Here is a 22914-nt window from a genome sequence, read left to right as displayed (position 1 = left end):
AGGGAGGCTCTGTCTAAGAACATGGCCTCCATCCTGTGAGACTGCAAGGATGGCCCAGCTGTGTCCCGACACTCACACATTCACACACACACACACATCCTCCCACCTGCCCGCTGAGCACCCACAGGCTCACTGAGGACCCTTAGGGTACACCTGCCTCCCTCCCTTCCTCCCTCCCTTCTGAGCCGCAGGAGCTCAGGGCCTGTGCTTTAATGAGCTGCCTCCCCGGCCCTCATCCCCGCCCAGCTAATTACTGGTCACTGCAAATTGTGCCTTACCATTTACCAAGCCCTTTTACATCTGTGATGATACTTCATTCTCTGTGGGGCTGGTGTGGCTGTCCCTGATGAGTAAGCCAAGGCCCAGAGAGAGGAAGGCATAAATGTGTCTGGAAAGATGGCTCCCCTATTCCAGGGGGAGTCTTTGTCTCTTACCCTCCCTGGGGACTTGGTGTCACTCTGATTCCAAAATCCCACACCTGGAGGGCTGTCCCTTCTTCAAATAACACCCTCACACAGTCCTTGTCTCCCCTCCCTTGAGGTCAGCACCCTCCCTACGGATTCAGAGTCAAAAGAGACCTGGCGTCCCACCCTGGTTTCACTGTGTTGCCATGGGCAGGTTACTTGATCTCTCTGTGCCTCAGTTTCCTCACTTGTAAAGATGGGTATAATAGCACACCCACCCCTCACCAGGCCAACAGGATGCAGTGTATTTAGAAGTCTTTTGTGAGTAGTACAGCTTGCTTCACGTGGGCAGAGATTTTCTTTTGTTCACTGCATTCAAATTTACTGAATATATTCATGAGTTACATTGTGTTTCAGGTCTACCATAGGCACTTAATAGATCAGGTTGATTGATCTGAACTTGATGGTTCTTATTTAGTCATGGGTTGGAGGCAGTGCGATTGTTTTCCCTGGGATTTGCTTTGCAAGAGGGGTTGGTATTGGGGGTCATTGTAACCTGCCCCTCCCTCCAGTTCTCAGGACATGGGAGCCCGATTACTAGCAGAGCTCGGTCTCCCTGACCTCAGGGGAGGCTGCTCTCTGCATCACCAGCCCTGCTTCCCTGCTCTTTCATCCTGGGTCCCCTCCCTGGGACTCTCTCTTGGCCTTCCCCTACCCGCCAATGTGCTGTCTCAGCTCCAGCCCATTTCCAAACAGTTCTACAAAATTCAAATAGAGACGCATAGATCTGGAAGCTGTCTTAGCCATGTCACAGGGGAAAATGAGATTGGGGCAGGGGGAGAGGTAGGGGCTTGCTGGAGTCCCATGGTGAGCAAGTTTCTAATTTAGACTAGAGCCAACTCCAGCAGCACACGTTTGCCACCATCATTTGCAGACCTCACCTGCAGGGTCCGGACTAGGTTGAGAGCCTAATCTAGGGTGCAAAATTTATGCGGGGGTGGTGCCAAAAAACTTAGATACAAGATACATAATGTTTTAATGCAATATTTTTTTTAAACTCTAAATTAATGCAAAAAAATTCATGATCAACAACATAGCAAAAGCTTTTTTTTTTTTTTTAAGTCAGGATCACTAACAGTGCTGGGGCCATATTGGAGCCTAGGGTAAAAGGAAAAATCAGTAACAGTATTGAAATATTATTTATCTTGATACTGCGATTTGGGGCATCTCCTTAAATTCCATGCTTGAGAAAAATGCCTTGCTTGCCTCACCCTAGCCCTGGCCTTGTGGCTCATGTACCTTCTTCCCAAGCTGGCCTCTGCTCCCGCATCCACCCCTCCCCACATCTGAAAGTCCGCCCTCCTCCTGGACTCCTCCCCACTCACCTGTTCTGGACCTCAGGTCCTTGCCCCAGTCCTTAGAAGCAAACTGACCAGCCCTTTCTTAGGGCGAGCTTTCTGTGCTCACCTTCCATGAATGTCCTTTCCTGCCTGGGCGCCCAGCCAGGGCCACCCACCTTCCCAGTACTGGCTCCTTCCTGCTCCTATCTGATGACACAGGCCCTTTCTCCCATCCTACATTCTAAGATGGAATTCAATGCTCCCCACTCCTGGTTAGAGCCTGTCCCCCCAACTCCCTGAGGGAAGACTTCCCCCCCGGACCCTGATGATTCACACACTCTGTCCCCTCAGCTCAGTGCTGTGCCTGATTCCTCAGTGGGCTTTGTTTATTCCCTTGCTGGCACACTCCTCCTGTCCCATCATAGGGGTCTTTCTGCTTTTACTGGGCCAAGCTCGAGGCTCCAAGCACAGCTGCAGCCCTGCACCCCTGTCCTGTGCCCAGCACTCGGACTCAGCCGACGGCGCTGCTGTCAGCGAACTTGCTCCTGGAACTCGGGAGTGATTAGAACAAACCCATTCATCTCTCTAGCCCCAAGGAACTTCCAACACTTTATTAATCAGTAATTAAACGTCACAGTCCCCAGAGAGATGGCGAAATATCCTTACCCTCATTTTCCAAATGAAAACGCAGAAGTGGAGAGAGGAGGAAGCCACCAGGCTGGCCAGTGGCTCTCGCTAGCTGAGCACAGGTGGTGGCACTGCTGACAAACCTACTGCTCGGCTCAGCACAGTTAGCAGGGACCCAGCTCTGAGCTGTCCCCACAGAGGGCTGCTCAGCTGGGATGTCCAGAGGCTCTTTCTTGAAGGGGACTAGGAACTCCTGCCCCCAGCTTGTCGCTCACCCCTGCCTCTGCCATTTCCCGACACAGGCACACACAGACTGGAAATGGGGCTACCAGAGCCAGCTCAGCCACAGGCAAATTAAAGCAACCAGCAACACCATATTTAAAGTATCAGCCCTGCTGCTTGACATCCCAACACCGTCCTTCTAAGCCTGAAGCTGTGCTTTGGTCTTTCGGCTGCCCCTTGAGAGCACACCACGCTCTACTCACATTGAATCACTTCTCATGTTGAATTACTTATTGCTTCCCCAGCACACAGGGTTCTGCTGGTGTCTGCACACCTTTGCCCCCTCCTCACCCTTCCTTTACCCGGTGAACTCTGCAGTCCTTGGACGCCAGGTCCAGAGCCCCACCCCTTGGCAGCACCTTTCCCAACCCTCCAAAACAAAGCAACCCAGCAACTCAGTCACCCCTCAATCTCCCGTGTCCCCTCTATACATGTGCTGGACCCCGGCAAACCAAAACCTCAGACTAGTCCCAAATGTATGGACTTGCCTCAGTACAGAGCACTTACACCCCAGGATCCTAATTAGATGGCAAATACACCAGCCAGAAGGGCTTAGCCTCGCATCTTAATATCCCGGGGTTCACAGAGGAGCAAGGCAAATGCAGATGCATCATGAAACCAAACCAAATGCCACAGGACGAAGCCTGTCCTTGGCTGGCTGCCTGTAACCCTGCCTCTTACTTGGATATGATGGTTCACAAAGTCATTTTCCACCAGTAGAGGGCCAGTTTTGCATTATGCAAAGAGAAAAAAATCTTAAAATTCCCAAACCAACCTCTCCTCTCAGGAAAGGTCGGCTCTGCGCAGAATCTGGGCCTGTGCCACCTCTCGCTCTGCAGGAGGGTTTGTAAAGGCGGCTGGCTTTTTCCTGAATCACACTTTCATGAAAAGTCCAGAGTTTGCCTGTGTATTTCCTCCCACCATACGTTGATCTCCTCTTCAACATAACCAGCTTTCCAACTTCACAAAGAGGAAGTTACTGTGCTGCAGGAACGGGCAGGAAAGGGACCCAAAAGTTTCAAGGATGTTGTTTGTTTCCTTCTAAAGCTGAGAGATCTTAATCTGGGGTCCGCCAACACACAAGGTGGAGGGGGCACGTGAAACCCTGTAATTAAATGCAGAATGTTGTGTGTTATGACAACCATTTTCCTGTGGACGGTGCAAAGCTTTGTCCACTTCTCAGAGAGGTCTGGCGCCCCAAAATATAGCCGGAGCGTGTGGTGAGTGGGGTCCCATCGGAGACCAGGGCCTCACCAAACTGGACACATTGTCCTCCCTCAAAGTAATCGAAAGTGGTTTTGGCCTAAGAACTGCCACTTTCTTGGACCCCTCCGTCAACAGCCCTAGGCGCTGGCTGTCCTTTCAGAACCATTTTTGACAAAGCAAGTTTTCAGGACTTTGTGAGGTGGTAGAGAAAACCAAAATGGCACGAAGGAGCTGAAGCTGGCGGGCGCTAGGCTCACTCACGAGGTAATGCCTCACTTCCGTAGCCAGCCTGGCAGCCCCAAGTCCCAAAATAAAACCTGCACCTCAGCTGCAAATGTCTCCACTTGCCAAAGAGGCAAACCTTGAAGGTTAGATCTGAGAAAGCCAAGGGTGTGCTCAATCACAGCGTCACATAAAATGACCATCCAAGGACCCAGGGATCCCTGACAAGGAAAGGCACAGTGCTGCAGAAAGCAGACAGAGTAAGTCTCGTGCTCCCCATTTTACAGGGGTATTTACAGTTGAGGTGCCCAAGGTCACAGAACTGTTTTTAGCAGCTACATGGAGACTAGGGTCCAGTGAGCAGGCAATCTAGGTCTGTCTTTCAAGCGGATGAAAGATGGAGGAGGGGTCAGGAGACAGTGTACGAAGAAGGGATGGGCAGAGGAGAGGGAGGGGCCCAGGAGCCCGTGGAGAGGGAGGGTGGGAGGGCTTGAGTCTGACAGCTGCCTGCTCCAGTCTGCTCCAGCTGCTGCCCGCACCCCAACCCCCAGGCCAGCTCAGAGCGTGGCTGGAATTGAAACTGCCATCCCAATTCCCAGTGTGACTTTGGCATAAAGGTTAATCACACCCGGAAAATGCTTATTAGAGACCATAAATAACTATATTGCTGAAGCTCAGTTTGGTCTTTAAGGCACAAAAGTGCAATTTCCTTTGATGGGATGATTCGGTAATTAACCTTTCAGGGAAAGCCCTGAAGGGCCACTGGAGGCACCAGGAGCTGCCCTCACCTCCCAAAAGTTCATGAGGAACAAGAAGGGGGCCTGCCTTCCCTCCCCTTCACAACCACCTCTGATGCTCCATCTGGGAGAGCCCCCAGAGGTCCCAGGAAACCCTCTTGTAAGGGTCAGGAACTGAGCTGGCCCTCGGGCAGAACCACAGCTGCAGCACTGAGAGGATCCTTCAGTAGGATTCCTCCCCCTCCTGCTGAGTTCTGAGCCCAGTCCTGCCACTGACTGTGAGACTTTGCGCAAGTCACCTGGTCCCTCTGGGCAATGAGATCTTTCTTACTTGTGTCACAGGGAAAGGAGGAGGAAGATGCTTTCTGAAATTTAAAGTCTCCTACAATTGTCCATGGGGTCACTATCATGACTTGGTTAGTCTGGGCCCCAGAATCTTCCTTGGTTACCGAGAGGGTTGGACTAGAGTGGGCTAGTCCTGGAGTTCCTCCCAGGCCCCGGGGGATGGGCTGTGGCAGGACCGGGACTTCTCCTCCACTCAGACTGTTGTCTTCTCTGTAAGCTTTCCTTTTGGAAGGGGTTTTTCAGCTTAGAAGGAAATTTGTTTTGATTTTTGTCTTTTGTTTTTTAAAACACCAAATTCAGTGATCTTACCGAGCCCTTTGCTGAATTAGGATTCTACATTCAAGGAGTCCAGTACTGCTTGATTTGGAAAAAAAGGAAAGGAATTCAGAACAGGCAGGGAAAGACAGACACACACATTAAAAGGAGAATGGCCAGGCAGAGTGTACGTGAGGGCAGGGGAACCATGGGATTTCAGGAGGGGTCAGCACAGGGTGACCGTGTGGGCAGAATTCCCAGAGGAGGTTGGCAGGGTGGGTATGGATTGTGAGAAGGAGAGAGAGGGCTTCCAGGCAAGGGGAGGGCCCTGAGCTTGTGGGTAACTTGTGGGTATGGGACAGGCCAGCTGTTGAGGGGCCCAAACACTGGGCTGGGATGGATCCATCAGGTCTGGAGTGCCAAGGTGGATTCCTGAGCATCAGCTTGTCATAGCTGGTCAGTTTCATCATTTGTAGGTGTGGAAACTGCTCAGGGGAGGCACTTTAGTGGATGGAGGATGAAGCTGGGCCTGACTGCCTTCCGTGGCCCAGGAGACTGTGGCAGATTCTGACGTGGGGCCCAGAGTACCCCCACCTCCCCAGTGTGGCCAAGATTGCAGCCCTCCCTGGTGACTCCCAGAGGCAAGACCCCCCTCTCCCAGTGAACACTGCCACCTGCTGGCCAAGGTAGGAAAGCTCCACAACCCGAATATCTGACATTTCTGACTCTGCTTTGCTCTGCGCTGTAGGTTTTTTCTAGCTTTATTGAGAAATAATTGACATACAACATTGTGTAAGTTTAAGGTGTACAGCAGAATGATTTGATACATGTATATACTGCAAAATGATTACCACAATAAGGTTAGTTAACTCGTTCATCATCTCCCATAGTTACAATTGTGCGTGTGTGTGTCTGTGTGTGTGTTGAGAACTATTAAGATCTACTCTCCTAGCAGCTTTCAAATATACAACACAGTATTGTTAACTATAGTCACCATGCTGTCCATTACATCCCCAGAATGTATTCATCTTATAATTAGATGTTTGTACTTTTTGACCATCTTCACCCATTCACGCTCCTACCCTCTACTCCTGGCAATCAAGAATCTGGTCTTTGTTTCTCTGAGTGTGGCTTTTTTAGATTTGACATATAAGTGAGGTCATATGGTATTTGTCTTTGTCTGACTTCTTTCACTCAGCATAATGCTCTCAAGGTTCATCCATGTCATCACAAATGGCAAGATTTCTTTCTTTTTTTATGGCTGAATAATATGCCATTGTATGTATATACTACATTTTCTTTATCCATTCATCCATTGATACTTAGGTTGTCTCCATATCTTGGCTATTGTAAATAATGCTGCAGTGAACATGGGAGTGCAGATACCTCTTCAAGATACAGATTTCATTTCCTATGGATACATACCCAGAAATGGAATTGCTGTATTATAAGGTAGTTCTATTTTTAATTTTTTGAGGAACCTCCATACTGTTTTTCATAGTGGCTGCACCAATTTACTTTCCCACCAACAATGCATAAGTGCTCCCTTTTTAAAAAAATTTGGAGTACAGTTACAATGTGTCAACTTCTGGTGTACAGCACAGTGTCCCAGTGATGCATATATATACATATATTTGTTTTTCATATTCTTTTTCATTAAAGGTTATTACAAGATATTGAACATAGTTTCCCGTGCTATACAGAAGAAACTTTTTGAAAATGGATTTTTATATATAGTGGCTAACATTTGTAAATCTCAAACTCCCAAATTTATCCCTTCCCACCTCTTTTCCCCAGTAACCACAAGATTGTTTACTATGTCTGCGAGTCTGTTTCTATTTTGTAGATGAGTTCATAGTGTCTTTTCCCACCGATAGTGCACAAGTGTTCCCTTTTCTCCACACCCTTCCCAGCACTTCTCACTTGTCTTTTTTGGTAATAGACATTCTAACAGATATGATATCTCATTGTGCTTTTGATTTGCATTTCCCAGATTTAACTGGATTATTTGTGGGGTTTGTTTTTGCCTTGTTTGTTTGTTTGTTTGTTTGTTTGTTTATTTATTTATTTATTTATTTATTTATTTATTTATTTATTGCTATTGAGTTGTATGAGTTCCTTATATATTTTGGATATTAACCCCTTATCAGATATCTGGTTTTCAAGGTATGGCCTATTTTAAGCAGAGCCAAGAGAAGAAAATCTAAATATGAAAAAGAGGAGGGGTCATAAATCAAGATTTCTTTAGAAGGCTGGTTCCCCCATGGGATTTAAAAAGTAGGATCTAGTTTGCAGAAATAAAACATATGTACAATCAACCCTTCTGAAACCTGTGTGCCTATATGGACTAGATCTGTAGTTATGGAATGACAACATGGGGGAGGTGCAGGGCCCCCGTGCAATTGTGCAGTTTCTGCCCTGCACAGAGGTGCCAAGTGGAGGGGTCTCTGAAGGCTAGAGCTGCAGACTGAACTGGGACCCCAGGGAATATCTTTTCTGATCCATGCAGAGACTAAAGACTAGCCAGGGTAAAACTAGACTTGGGACAGAGGATGGTAATCCTGGATGTCCTTTCTCAGCCCCCTTGACTGCTCAGGACTTTTGCCCCCTGACCACCTTCTTCCCCTGATCCTGCCCCAGGCCAGCTCCACTCCCCACAGCCTCTTTCTGTGATAGCCGCAACCTGTTGCCACCTCAAGGCAGAAAGCCTGTGCTTTCCCCAAAGTGGATGAGCAGTGAAAGATTATTCTTTTCTAGGCAGTTGAGAAATAATTTATTGTTAACTTAAATTGCTGTTGTGCAAGGAGGAAAAAATGGGAAGGAAAATCTCCCGCCTACATTTCAGAGAAGGGGGCACACCTGGGTGCTTCCGCCTCCAGGCCTTCTTCATCAGGCCCTGAGTTCACGGGGTGCCCTGCCTCCCTTCCCTGCTCCCCTCATGAGGCCCCCCCAGCAGAGCTGAAGCCTGCTTCATCCACCCCAAGGGCAGTGGGGATCTGAGAGACTCTAGCTCCGGGGTTTACACGTGCCCCTCCAGGGTCCCAGGTGTACTGTCTGGTTGGGTCGTAAGCTCCCTGAGGGCAGGGTCTGTGTCTGGGTCCAGCACAGAGTGGGCCCTAATACATGTTTGTTGAATGAATAAATGAGTGTTGACCAAGTGAATAAATGGATGAGTTTTCACTTTCTGTTCCCTCTGACCACAGGGTCCCAGCAGGGTTCTGACAGGTTCACTTCCTGTTCCTTGTTTTCCTGCATCCCTTCCCCCTGTCCACCAGCAGCTCTCTCTTGCTCTTGGTCCTTCCTTCCTGCAGATCTCCACCTTGGACTCCAGAAGGCTGTGCTGTAGGAAAAAGTGTCTTGGGATGGGAAGTACAAGGCTGAGCTCTGACAAACTTGCTCAGTGACCGTGGACAAGCCACTCCCCTGCCCCCTCCCCATCTCAGTTTCCTCATCTGTGAGGTCTCCAGGTCTGAATCTACTCTGACTCCAGGTCTTACAGGAGAGCAGAAATTCAGACCACTAACTTTGAGGCCAGACAGATCCACATTGGAATCTTTGATCTGCCTCCTCCTATCTATGTGACCTTGGGCAAATCACTTAACATCTCTGAGCCTCAGTTTCCCCATCTGTAAATGGAACTAATAGGGATGAAGTATCCATATTCCAAACTTCTGGAGAGATTCAGCAGTATGGTGCATTTAAAACAGCATGGGGCTGAGCACACAGCAAGCTGTTAACAAACGGTAGTGATTACCACTCCTCGACTGTGTGCAAGTTGCTTCCTTCCTGACTTGGCCTTTCTCCCCAGAAGTGCTCCCTGACTGCTCCCCTGAAGCTCAGAGCGTGGACACCCACTTTCCACCACTGCTCTATTCCCAAGAGCCAGCAGCCACCTGCAAAAGTAGAGTTTGCATCACTGTTGCTGATGCAGATTTGCTGAGCACGGGGAGGCGAGGTGGGGGTGGGCAGTGCCCTGGAGCACCGCTGACCCCCCCATCCTTTTCTGTTTCTCACACATTCATTCCCTCCCTCTTTTGATATGATTCAGTCTTGATTCACTCATTCTTTCTCATAGCTCATACCTTCTCGGCCTCCCTGCCTCCCTCCGATTTCCTCTCTCTCCTGGTCTTAAGCTCTCCACCTCTCTCAGTCTTCCCTCGCCTATACCTTCTTCCCCTTCCCCTTCCTTTCCTTTCCCTTCCCTTCTTTTCTTTTTCCTTTCTTCCTCCCTCCTTCCATCTGTCCTTTCCTTCTTTCCTTTCTTCCTTCCTCTAAATTCCAGCTTTTACTGAAGACTTGCACAGGGCCAGATCCTGTGATTTTTCTCATTGAAACCTTCTCCGCTCCAAGAAGTGTAGCCTTTGCCGTCTACCCCTCATACAGACGTTCCAATGCCGGGATTATAGCCCTGGGCAGGTCAGCCTGCATCCCTGCCTCTCTTGCCTCCCTTCCTAACCCCTACCCAGCACAGACCCTCCAAAAGGGGAGACACAGGTTTCCTTTGCCTCTTGACCTCTAGCTCCAGGCTACAGCCTGTTTCCCCACGAGCTGGCAGTGGGAACTGGGGGGTAGGCACCAGTGGGGCCCTGTCAGTGGGGGACTCAGGAAGGGCAGAGTTTGGTTCCTGTAGAGGAGGTAAGCCACTGCCCCTGGCAGCTGTGAGCGATTCCCGACACTGGGAACCCAGCCCCGAGGGGGTGGAGAAGCATCTGCTGCTCTGGGAGACAGAGCTGAGGTGTTGGGGACAGCACGGAGACACCAGCCACGCAGGTGCCACTATCAGCTGTGCTCTCACTTAGCCCGCTCTCTGACAAGTGTAAAGTGAGGGGGATTTCAGTGTCAGCAGAAAAGGGATGTCCTTTAAGAAGCTGCATGTTAAAAGGCATGTGAAGAGGGCCGGGAAGGCAGAGTGAAATCATCTGATAACTGGAAATTAGGTTCCGTTAGAAAACCGCTAAAGGTTTTAAGGCAGTTTTTCCTGGAGAAGCGACTACCTTCCAAAGCCACGAGAGGTGGTTTAAAGGGGGCTTCTGGACCACCAAATCCCACTGAGCATGGCAGAGATTAGGGATAACTATATAATTGTCCACCAGATAGGCAATGGGCCTAACTGTTTCCTTTGTTGTAAAAGAAGTGATTTAGACGAAAGCAGAAATTTCAGAACAGTACCTGACATCCAAGAGACAGAAAATTCTGTTTCTCAGGCTTCACCTCAGAGATTCGGGTTCAGTAGGCCTGAAGGGAAACTCAGGTGTCTCTCTATTTCTTAATGCTCTCCAAGTGACTCTGAAGTGTCATCAGAGTTGAGGGCAACTGACCTAGCCCAGTGGTTCCGAACTAGGGGCAATTTTTCCCCCACGGGACACAAGGCAATGTCTGGAGACACTTTTGGTTGCCGCAACTGGGAGGTGTTACCGGCATTTCGTGACTCGAGGCCAGAGATGCTGCTTAACACCCTCAGGCACACAGGACAGCCTACAATGAGGAGTTCCTGGCCCCCAGCACAGTGGTGCCAGGCATGGGAAACCCGGGACTGGAGGTTTCTGCATCTCCCTCACAGCTCTGAAAACACTCACCGGCCAGCCCACTGTGGAAGCAGGAGTGAGAAAGGAAGCTGGTGGCGGGGGGTTGGGGATAGTAGGAAACCTGGAAAGAGCGGAGGATGAGAGGGAGGAGACCACAGGCCAGGAAGAGACCCTGATCTCACTCTATGGCCTTGGACCAGTCATTCCCCCACCTCCTAGCCTCAGCCTGAAGGCAGGAGACTGGTGGGAGTGCCCCCTCCTGGCCGGCTGGGGAGGCCGGAGGCCCTTTCCTTACTGCTGTCCTGGCGCTGCCTGTTCAGCTGCTCTGGGCCTCCTCCTGGGTTGTGTTCATGGGAGATGCAGATGAAGCAGGAAGGGGGCCACCCATGGGTGTAGCCGGCAGTTTTCTCCCAGAGCCAGTGAGCCGGGTCCGGCCAGCCTGCTGCCACCTCGGAGGTGGGAGGCAGAGCTGGCTCCTGGAGATCGCTTAACTGGGATGTGCCCAAGGACAGGGGCCAACCGACGTGGGGCTTTCCTTATCTCACCAGAGCTCAGTTACCGCTGAATGTTATGAGTCTTCCTTCCCCTGACCTCGGTGACAAGGTGCAGGTTAATGAGTGAGAACGAGGATGGAGAAGGAGCCCACCCAGAATCTGCCAGGTGGTAAGGCCTTTGAATACATAGAAGGTTTCTGCCCCTCCTGGACACAGTTCTTCCTGCTTCAGTCAGCCGGCCTGTGCAGTCAGAAAGAGCCGCTACAGTGCTGGGTCTTACAGCAGGAGGCGCGCAGGTGCAGGTCCTGGCCAGCAGCCAGACCCCCCTGAAAAATGAAGCAGGGATTCCAGACGGTGAATCTGAGCCTCAGAGGAGAGCTTTAGAGCAGTGCTACCCCAAGGGTGGTGGGGACTGGTGCGGCGCTGCAGAGAGTAAGCATGTGGAAATGTTGATGTGAAGCTGTCTTTGCCGTGACAACCACACACATTGTTAATAGACATCTCGCTGAGCGGGGTCTAGACCGGCTCAGATGTTTTCTAACCCTCCAGGAGAGTTGTGTGGTGCAGCCTGCACAGTCATCGTGTGCAACACCATGTGCCAGTCTGCCACGGACTGGAGAAACCCACATGGCTCTTCCACTTAGTGTGAGAAGCTCTGCTTCAGCCAGAGGAGAGCGCACGATGGCTGGCTTATCTGGGAGGGCCCCATGGAGGAGGAGGGTCTGGGGTAATGGTTAGGCTCAGCATCAAGGGGAGGAGTGGGGGACACAGCAGAGACTGGAGGAGGAACCTCACCAGGGAAAGCAGCAGGTCCCACTCATGGAGCTTTGGGAGAGGACAGGCCCGCTGCAACACAGGCATTTCCTCCTTTATTCTCCCTCATGGTCCAGAGGAGGACCAACCTCTCTAGAGGTTGTGTGACTTGCCCAAGGTCACCTAGCCAGAAAGTGGCAGAGCTGGTTCCAATTCCACGCCTCCTGCATCCTCAGCTTCAGGGACAGTGCTCCTTCCTTGGGGATGCTCTGCTGCTCAGGGGTGCACATGTGCTACTGTGTGGGGCCAGAGTTCGACAGCCTGGCAGCAGTGTTTATGGTGAGGCCATTGCAGCCCAGCAATCCAGAGAGAAAGACACCAAAAGCTGCCCCATCCTCGCCCATAGGGAGCTAGAGGGTAGGGATGTGGACTGAGAGACAGGAGCCCATGGAGGGAGCCAAGAATTGGCCCATTCCTTCCACTGGAGTCCTCTGCCCATTTCCTCCTCATCTGCCTATTCCTGCCTTGTAACCAGCGGAACTAGGGCAGCAGTGGGGAGGGATCCCCAGGCTGCCACCAAGTCTCCTCCCCAGCTCCTGCATGGGGATCAAAGTGCCCTGGACTTACTCTCTGAAGACCCAGGTTCTGAGAAGGTTCTTGCACCTCTGTCCTCAGCCCAACTCCAAACCTCCCTCTTGCAACATCTCCCACCAGCCCTGCCCCTCATGAAACAAAATGCTGTTCTTGCTTTTAGACGTGGACAAACGCCCCGGTGCTATGGGGACCAGGCATGGAACATGGGGCAGGAATTGCTGAATGTTACTAAGTGGCACCAACAGCGTAGCACTTGATAAGCCATTGAGTCACACATCCACACGCAGAGCCGGGGAAACTATCTGTCTAGCTTGTCATTTTCGTGTCTCCTGTCGCCATGGCACCTCCATGCGCATAGATAAACGTTCAGCGGGGAGCGGGAGCAGGGAGATGCCCTCCGTTGAATTCAGCATCTATTGTGTGCCTACTGGGCTTAGCGTACCAGACTAGGTGCTGGGGTTGCAGCCTTTTGTTTTTGTTTTCGCTTTTATTTTTAAGGAAATCCTCCTGGCCCAGGCAGAGCTCAGAATCTATGGTGGGACAAGGTCTCAGGTTAGATGCAAGTGACCAGGGGTCCGTGTGGGGTCTGGTTAGTAAATGCTTTGAACATCCTGTGGAGGGATGCCCCAAAGAGCTGGAGGGTCCTGTTGTTGGAGAGCTAGAGGCTCACATGAAGGGACGCAGAGCAAGCAAAGGAACAACTGGTGAGAGATGGACTTAGACTGGAGGGCTTCCTGGAGGAGAGGGTCAGGATGGTTCAGGAAGAATTTGGTGGACATGTTAGACAGGATTGATGCAGAGAGACTGGGGGACAGAAGCCCCAGGAGGAACAGCTTGGCCAAAGGCAGGCAGCCTGCAGAAATGAGTATTCTGTGCGTGGTGGTAGAACAGAGGAATGGGGCAGAGGGCCAAAGAGAGAATGCAGAGATGTGGGGAGCATCTGGTTCTTTCACCCCTAGTGTGGGACAAGAGGACTCAATGGGGTCACGCATGTGGACCCTGGCACAGAGGCAGCTCGGAGCATGGCTCATCTGGCCAGAGAAGCTAAGCAGAGTGGAGGGAAAAGGCAAGAGGAGGGGGACAGGCAGGGCCTCAGACCAAGCCCAGGATGCAGGCGTCCCTCCAAGGGTCAGCCTCCGAGGCTCCTAGCCAGGCGCGTTGTTTTGTGTGGCCTGGGGTGTGGCCATGGAGGCTGTCCAAACTGCCATCCACTCCCACTGCTGACCCTACAGTCCCAGGGGCCTAGCTGCTCCTCTGGGAGTCAGTCCTCCAGCCCTGTCCCTGGGTAGGTGGGTACTGCACACCTGTCTCACCAGTTTGACTGTGCAGTAGCCTCTTAAGGGAATGCTATTATAAATACTGCAAAGGACTCCCTGAGGATACCAGCATATGTGTGTGTGTGTGTGTGTGTGAAAGAAAGAGACAGACTGCACACTAGGGGCCAGTTAGAACCACAGAGGCAACAGGCTTTGTTCCTTCTGGACTCAGTGAGGGGGAGCCTGGCAGGCCTGGGACTTGGGGGAGCTCCTTCTCGTGGGCACGTGTCTGCAGCCTCCACACAGCGTGCCTCAAAGCATCCCTGCTCTCTGGGGCTCTCCTGACCCTGATGTCTGAGGAAGGCTGCGAGCAGCAAGTTAGGGAGGGTGCTGGTAATTCTTGTAAGAAATGGAGAGAGGGTGTTTCCGGTAAATGCCATCTCTGACTTCAGTAACCAAGGCATGCATTCTCTTGGCTGCTAAGGAGGAAGTACAAAGCAAGAATGACCAAAAAAGACACACAGGCCTTTTATCTTGCTATCACCTCTTTCTCTCTCCCTTCCTCCTTCTCTCCCTCCCCTTCCCTCCCTCCTCTCTCCTCTTTCCTCCAGGCTTTTCTGTCCTGATCTCTCTCTCATGCCAGCTTTATCCGGTGGTCTCCATCTCTGCATCACTTTAGTTTTTCTCTGTCTGTCTGTGTGTCCAAATCGTTTTCTTTTCCCCCAAATCTTATATAAAAATAAAATCGTCTGCCCTGAGCCAGCCCTTGGGCACCCAGCTGGCCCTTTGCTTCTGACAGTGGGCTGGGGGGTCCCCAGTGCAGGGGGGCTTTCTGCTCCTTAGACAGCCAGGGGTTTTTCCTTCGACCCTTCCCCAGGGTAGCTGGACTCCTCCTGGACCTGGTTTCCTTCTCCAGCTTGCAGAGCCCAGCCCCTCATCCCTGGGCCTCCTTCCCTATCCCACCCAGCCCCGCCTGCACAGTGGTGGGGCTGATCCAGGAATGGCTGGTACCTCTGGAAACCACCGAGCCCTTCACATACTCTCCCCAGGAGTCTGGGGGGCCATGGATCAAAGCAGGGAAGGGGGAACTCCTGCTGTAAATGGAAATGTCGCAGCCATCTCTTGCCCTAGCCCATCACCTTGGGCAGCCTGCCCTCCAGCTCTTTGGCTCCATGTACTTGCCAGGGTTACTGAGTAATATGTTGTCTCAAAGGCCTAATCTCTCAGCACTTACAGATTCAACCAAGTCTCCCACTGTGCCTCACAGTAGCCCTATTTTTTTTTGAAGTATAGTTATTTACAATGCTGTGTTGGTTTCCGATATACAACAAAGTGATTCAGTTATATACGTATATATATATATTATTTTTCAGATTCTTTTCATTATAGGTTATTACAAGCTATTGAATATAGTTCCCTGTGCTATACAGTAGGTCCTTGTTTACCTATTTTACATATAGTAGCTTTTATCTGTTAATCACAAACTCCTAATTTATTCTTCCCCACTCCCTTTCTACTTTGGTAACCCTAAGTTTGTTTCCTATGTCTGTATGTTTCTGTTTTATAAATAAGTTCATTTATATTTTTAGATCCCACATATAAGTGACAGCATATGATACTTGTTTTTTACTTACTTCAGTTAGGGTAAGGTCCATCCATGTTGTTGCAAATGGCATTACTTCATTCCTTTTTTATGGCTGAGTAGTATTCCAGTGTGTGTGTGTGTGTGTGTGTGTGTGTGTGTGTGTGTGTGTATACACACACCACATCCTCTTTATCCAGTCATCTATTGATGGACATTTAGGTTGCTTCCATGTCTTGGCTATTGTAAATAGTGCTGCTACGAACATTGAGGTGCACGTATTTTTTTGAATTAGAGTTTTCTCCAGATACATGCCTAGAAGTGGGATTGTTGGATCATATGGTAACTCTATTTTTAGTTTTTTAAGGAATCTCCATACTGTTTTCCATAGTGGCTGCACCAAATTACATTCCCACCAACTCTAGCCCTACTACCTCTTAAAACTCACTGGCAGGTGGGCTCCAAATTGTAGTCTGTCAGACTATAACAAACCTTGCCTCCCTGGTTCTTCAGGCACAGAAGTAGCTAGACCAGTCTGGCCAGTTTCTGTCCTGGGCTCTGACCTAGGCACCCTGGCTCCCAGCCAGATTGGCTGGAGGATGGGAACAGATTGATAGGTGGTGGTGGTGGTGGGGGTAGGTGTGTGCCCCACAAACCCCACCTCTAAGCACCTTGCTGGGGCTGCTCCCTGGGACCCAGCAGGGCCAGGGGCGGGATGGTGATATTGCTTGTGTTTATAGGGCAGAAAGAGCACCCACAAATATCTTCAGTTTCACGGCTCCTGGGTGGATGGTTGCCAAAGAACACATTCACCTAAAGCATTTGAGTCGGTGGTTCTGTATACATGGGACCCATCTCCCAGAACTGCATCTCAACACGCTCATGTCACAGAAAAGGACGTGCATATCCATATTCCCCAAGTCTTCCTCCTTAGTTCTCCCTAACCTGCCTTCCAGACTCTTAATTTTGTTGAAGCAGACACCAATTATTCCGAAGAGAAATGGTTAATAATCTGTTGCTTAACAGAATCCAGCTGGTTATTTTCAAAATAATTGTTGGCATCAGTGAGTTAATCACTTTGTATTATCCTCCCTATTTGTCTCTATTTTAATTGTCAAATGTTTTCACACGTCAGAGATGGTCAAGAGCCAACAGCAGGCACCCCTGTCCTTTGACCTTTGAGCTTGGCTGATGGCAGGTGGCCCCATCCCTTCTCCACAGAGACTTTGTAAACGACCCTGGGGCAGGAGGAGATTCTACGTTGCCAAGCACTCCTTCCTCCACCTCTCTCTCCCTTACCACTCCTCCTTTTGCTGTTTTTCCTTGGACTGATAAAATTTGGTAAGATTTATTAAGTGATTACTATATTTACTATTTGTTAAGCACTTACTTTGTGCCAGACAATGTGCAGTTTTGCCTAGTTTCACACTTGATATCTCATGAAGTCATTATGATTATCCTATAAAGTAGATACTATTTTTTTTTTACAGGTGAAGAAACTGAGATTTAGAGTAATAACCTAACTTTGTACCAGAGTTGGGATTCAAGCCCACATCTGCTTCACCTGATGTTCCCACCTGCACAAGATGATGCTGACTGCCACATTGCATGGAGCGAGGGACATCTGGTCAAGAGGGACAAGTCGGAAGACAAGTATTTAAAAAAGACTTGATGATGTTATTTCCAAGGGACTCTGCTGACAGGGGCCCCAAGAGTCTAAGTAGACAGGAGTAATTTGTAATTAACAAATTCATTCATTGAATATAAAAAACTGCAGCTAAAATCGCAACTTGGCCTTAGCTCCAAAATGGGCTCACTCTTCCTTCTGTTGATGCCATGAATGGTGAGGTAGAGTCAGAGCTGGGAGAGATCACCCCACCCTTTCCTTTCACAGAGGAGGAAACAGAAAGGCCCCAGGTCACCTGCTACCAACCTGCTTTCCTCCAGACCAGCCAAGGTTCCATCCTCAACAGAATCTCCAGATCAGTGGGGTGCTACATCAGCTGTTTGTTACTTTCTTTTCTTTTCTTTTTAAAAATAACCATAGTGGGCTTAAGGGGCAGTTCCAATCTTTTCTGCATCAGAGATGGCTTTTCTGCTAGAGTGGTTTTGGCATCTCAGCCTGTTTTGACATGATGCCTGCATCTTGGGGGACCAGCAATGGGTCCGCTTCAATCATACAGTACTAAGCTAGAGGAAGCAATGACATCATCCATCTAGTCAGCAAACGTTTGTGAATCACTTACTACGTGCAATGGATTATTAGGCCCAGGGTGAAGGATAAAAGAAGCAAAGATGCTATATATTGAATTGAATGTCCAATAGCTTTTCCTAGTTGTTTTTCCTGCATTATCTTATTTTCTCTGAAGAGCAATCACCTTTCAGCTTTTTCTGAAAACAAACTGTGCTAGGTGCTGTTCCAGGCACTTTGCATGTGTTAACTCATTTCATCTGTACCTCAACCTTATGAGTTAGGTATTGCCTCCATTTCATAGCTGGGAACATCCAAGCTTAGAGAGGGTACTTCAGATCTTGAGGTCCCGCAGCTGGGAAGGGACAGAGCTGGGAATTGAATCTGCTGCATCCCACACTTCCCATGTGAGGTTGTGACCCTAAGGACTGTTTTTAGAAACAGATCTTTCACAGAGATGTGAATGGTAACAGGGACTCTAGTCCAATATCCCTGTTTATAGACAGAGAAACTGTGGCTCAGAGAGGGAAGGTGACCTACCTGAAGTCACACAGCTAATTAAAGGCATAGCTGTGACTGACATTAGTTTTGCTAACTCCCAGGCTGTTGGACTTTCCATCCCAATAGTGGCTAAAATGATCAACCCTGTGCCTAACCCCTTTCTTCTAGGTCACATCATGGCCGGGGCTCAGGCCCATGGGCTTGGCAAGCATCATGGGCACTTAATGTGCTGCCAAAGGGCAGCTTGGACCCTCCAAACTCCTTCTGTGCAGCTGAACCCCACTGTCTGCTGATGCTCTCCGAGGAGTCAAATGTTAGAGAGGGTGAGCAATGGATTTTCTACTTGAGCCCTTCTCACTGGCTCTGGGTCGGGTCCTGCTTTTCCGCAAATCTACACCCTCCTTAAGAACTGGCTGGACCCAAGTCATGCCCCTGCGTGGCATTGGGCATATCACATCCTGACGGCTTGGCCGGGCTGTCAGCCCCTCTTCTCCTACTTTGCCATCCCCCATGGTTCACTTTTTTGCCTTCATTTTCCCTTTTACCAATGCTCCCCTCAAAAACTTGGCACCACATGATTTGTCAACGAAGCAGTTTGGAAATGGCCCAAACATGCATGGATCTAGGCGTGGCAAAGAACAACCACTCCCAGGGAATATGCAGATGTTGACAACCTTCCTCTGGAGGCTCAGGAATAACATGGGACAGACTTGGGCTGTGGCACAGTGAAAGGGTGTTCCTGATGGCCACAGCTGTGCCCAAACCTGCACTTGCACACACAAAAAATGCCTGCAGGGATTCTTTTAAAAATGGTAACAATAGCTGCGTTAGGAGGGTGAAATTGTAATAATTTTGCCCTTTGGTTTTTGAAATTTGTGTGATACTGCTAGACTGCTTTTATGACCACAATAGCGATAAAACCAGCTCCCTCCTCAGAACTCACTCTCCCTTTAAAGCCCACCTGGCCTTGCCTTCTCCACTTCTCACACTCACTCAGACCTGCCTTTCTGAGCCACACTTGGGTCTCCCTGTGAGGAGCTGGTGGGTAGCTTCACCCAACTCCTTGGCATCCACACACACTCTTACATACACCCCATCTTTCCCTCATTCACACACACAACCACCCTCCCATGCACGCACACACATTTCTCACTCCCCCCCACCTCCCGCCCCAGTTCTCTGTATCCGGGACAGTGCAAGGCTCACAATAAGACCCAGAGTAGACCATTTCCCAATACTGGCTGACACGGTGAGGAAAGAGCCAGATTTTGGATGAACCCCCCCTAGATTCTGACTTTTATACTGAAAAAAACACCTGCACTCTCCTCTATCAGAGGTCTAGGATGAGATTTAAGGGGCTTAAAATATTTTCTGGTAAAAGCTAACAAAACAAGGCCTTAGACTACAGCGCCTGGGTTTGAAATTCTCGCTCCACCACTCATTGGCTGTATGTGAACAAGTTACTTAGCCTCTCTGTGCCTCAGTAATAACTCTTACTTCCCAGGGCTGTTATGAGGACTAAATAAACTGATATTTGCAAAGCAGGTAGAACAATGCCCAGCAAGTTGTATGTGCTACATAAATAAAAGGTAAAAGTAATTATTTAATTGAAATCAGCCTTAACTGCCCATTCATTCACTGCCTCTCATTCATTCAGTATATATTTACTGAGCACCACCTGAATTCATTAGGGTAGCTATACAGGCACACACACTCCCCTAGTAGGAGAAACACACACACAACAACAGGAAAAAATATTTTTTTCTTTTAGGAAAGCATCATAATTCTAAGCAGAGATTTGCACATGATTCTAAGAAAGGTCAGAGAAAGAACATTTGCCTATTTCCATGTAAAGTCAAAAACAAAAGAAAAAATCTATGGTTCAGTCCTTTGAACTTATTGAAAATGTTGAATATCGTCTAACTGATTTGCGGATTTAGACCAAGGTTTGCGAATATAGACCACTAGCCTTTTGGAAAATATTCCCATTCAGTGCCATTTATCCAGCCTCTCTGGATGTTCTTCTTCCTCCCTTCCAGGGTCTCCTTGATCACCCAGAAAATAATCTCTGGGTTCACCCCCAGTCTTCAGTGGAGAAGAAGATACGGGTTCAATCAGATCAACCCTCAGTTATTTGAATAAACAACTTATAAATATTCGGGAGAGGAGGGAGAGAAGGGAGAGAAGGGAGAGAAGGGAGAAAGCCTCAGAACCGGGAATGTCTCAACTGATGATCTAGCAGCAGGTGCGTTTTAAAGTCTTGGTGGTTTAATTCAAACCACTTTATGTATTGATATACGTATACTTGGTTTAATAACTGACGGAAAAATGAAATTCAGTCAGTACGCTCCCCTCCCCCAAATCCATTCAATTCTTTTGAATGTAATCGCTTTTAAATGCTCTGAATCCAGTCGAGCTGGTGTCTGCTCCGGCGGTTCCACACTGACCCTGCGGAATCCGGATCCTCAGGCGGGAGCCTCTCCGGATTCCCCCGCGGCGGCGCCGAGGCCCACCTTCCCCTCCCTCCCTCTGCTGCCTCCTTGCCTACACCCCGCCAGCCCAATCGTTTTGGGAATCGCTCTGCAAAGGGGAAGTGGGGGCTGTCACTAGCGGCGGACTCGGCTGTCGACCCCCTAATCTTTCCCCGGGCTCACGGGCAGCCCCCGCCGCCCCCGAACTTTAGCGAGCAGACGCTGGACGTGCGGCTTTCCTGGCGACTTTCCTAAACTCCGGGCGCCAGAATCGCGTCGCCAGAGCCGGGGCAGGAGCGAGCTGGCGCGGGGACCCGTGAGTGCAAAGGCTGGGAGAGCGAGCGCTGGGCTCCCGCGGGCGGGCCGGTGGCGGCGGAGGAACGGTAACCACCGCCGGATGCACCGTTTGCTCCCCAGAGATTGCGATATTGATTCAGGGCTCGAAGGCGCCGGGGACATTTATCTCCCTGGACTTGCAGAGGCTGGAAGGAGAGCCCAGGAACAGGGCGAAGGCGTGCAGAGTTGGAAAGCAGATGAGAGGGTGCTGGGGGCCGTGGGAAACCCCTCTCCAGAGCCTCCTACCCCGGGAACCTGGTTTACACGGGAGGGGTGGGAGGAGGAACAATGCATCGGTTCCCAAAGCCAAGAGCGATTCCCCGCGCAGAGCTGGTTAGCCGGGTGGGCGGACCCCCTCCTCCGCCAACATCCCGGCAGCTTCGCCACAACGATTTCTTTTCCCCTACCCTCAGAGTTCTCCCCCCACAGCCGAATGCCTGCTCCAAAGGTCCAGGAAGAGGGAGTTGGGCCGCCCTTCAAACCGCGGTCGCCCCCGGACCTCGGCACAGTTCTGCTCGGTGACACCCACCCCCTCCGCGTATCACACCCACAGCCCACCAAGCCCCGCGCGCCGGGAGCTGGGGGCGCCCGCGCTCGAACGCTGACTGGCTTGCTCTTACCTTGACGAGCCGGAGCTGCGGGCGCCGTCCCATCCTCGGGCTCGCTCCGTCACCGTCCTGGATACCTGGGTTCCTCGGACATCCCAGAGGGGGCGGCGGGCGGTTGCCGGCTCTGGCAGCGTGGAGTGGGCTGCCGGGCTCCTGTGTAGCTGCCCGGCGCTGAGGTGCCCGGCTCCGCGCTCTCGGGCCCCGCAGCCCGGCCCAGCAGGCTCTCGTCTCCTTCCCGGGCAAGTCCGGCCGCCGTTTCCCGACTCAGCCCGGCCAGCAGCTGCCTCTCGCCCGCGCGGAGCCCGCCTCGCCCGCGCGGAGCCCGCCTCGCCCCCGCCGCCTCCCCCTAGATCCGCGCCGCTATTAGCCTCGGCTCCCCGCCCCCTCGCTTGGGCGTCCCCTTCCCTCCCCTTCCCTCCCCTTTTCTCTCCTCCCTTCCCCTCCGGTCCCTCCTCCTGGCCTCGCCCCTCTGCTCCCTCTCCCACCCCGCCTCCCCTGTCCCTTCCCCTTTCTGGGGCCGGCTTCCCGCGCCCTCACGGCGCTGACCCCCTTTCCCTGCGCCCGGGTTTGCGGCAATCGGCGGGGCGCGCTGGCAGTCCTGGCGGCCGCCGCAGCCCGGGGAGAAGCTGGAGACTGTAGGGCGGGGGTGGGGGGAGCGGGAGAGGAGCCAGCCTCCCGTCTCCAGCCCGATTTCAGGCTGGGGCCTGGAGAGTCCAAAGGAGTCTGGGGAGACTTGATGCGGGCATGTGAATCTCTAAGAATGCAGCTATTGGAGGCTGGGGACTAGGGCAGCTCGGATTGAGCAGAGCTGCCACGTTAACCGGGTGAAGCTAGGAACTGCGTTCGGGCAGTTCCCGCCCTGAAGCCGGCCAGGAGAAGATCCCCGCCGCCCCTACTTCAGCAGGGCGGAGATGTTGGGCCCGATCCCCCGCGCTTTTTGCACTGATGTGCCAGGTGCGCGCAGAGACTCTAAAGCTCTGCGGAAGGAACCCTTCTCATTCATTCATTGTCATTCATTCATTCGTTCGTTCATCCATCCATTCATTCTACAAACTAAGCGACCGTCCAGTTTGGTCCCGGCAAGGGGCTGAACCTGGGATCCCCAAGACGAGGCGAGATGGCGGTGCCCTGCAGAACTAGCGGGCGTCTGAAACCCGTGGAGGGGAAAGCCGAGCACGCATTGCG

General features: G+C 51.0%; 1 protein-coding gene across 2 annotated transcripts in view; it reads right to left on the bottom strand.

The window, feature by feature from the left end:
• CRHR1 (corticotropin releasing hormone receptor 1) overlaps positions 1-22100 on the bottom strand; it is a 47240-nt gene extending 25140 nt beyond the window's left edge. Inside the window, exon 1 of one of the 2 annotated variants that reach the window (XM_045518962.2) lies at positions 21742-22100. In XM_045518962.2, the coding sequence (XP_045374918.1) occupies positions 21742-21774 (33 nt within the window). In that variant the 5' untranslated portion in view covers positions 21775-22100. The remainder of the gene's footprint in view (positions 1-21741) is intronic. The other variant, XM_010958163.3, reaches the window with a different exon arrangement.
• Between the last annotated feature and the right edge of the window lie 814 nt (positions 22101-22914).

The sequence above is a fragment of the Camelus bactrianus genome, chromosome 16 (genome assembly GCF_048773025.1).
Source record: "Camelus bactrianus isolate YW-2024 breed Bactrian camel chromosome 16, ASM4877302v1, whole genome shotgun sequence".
NCBI classification, from domain to species: Eukaryota; Metazoa; Chordata; class Mammalia; order Artiodactyla; family Camelidae; genus Camelus; species Camelus bactrianus.
This window is presented reverse-complemented; position numbering and strand designations above follow the sequence as displayed.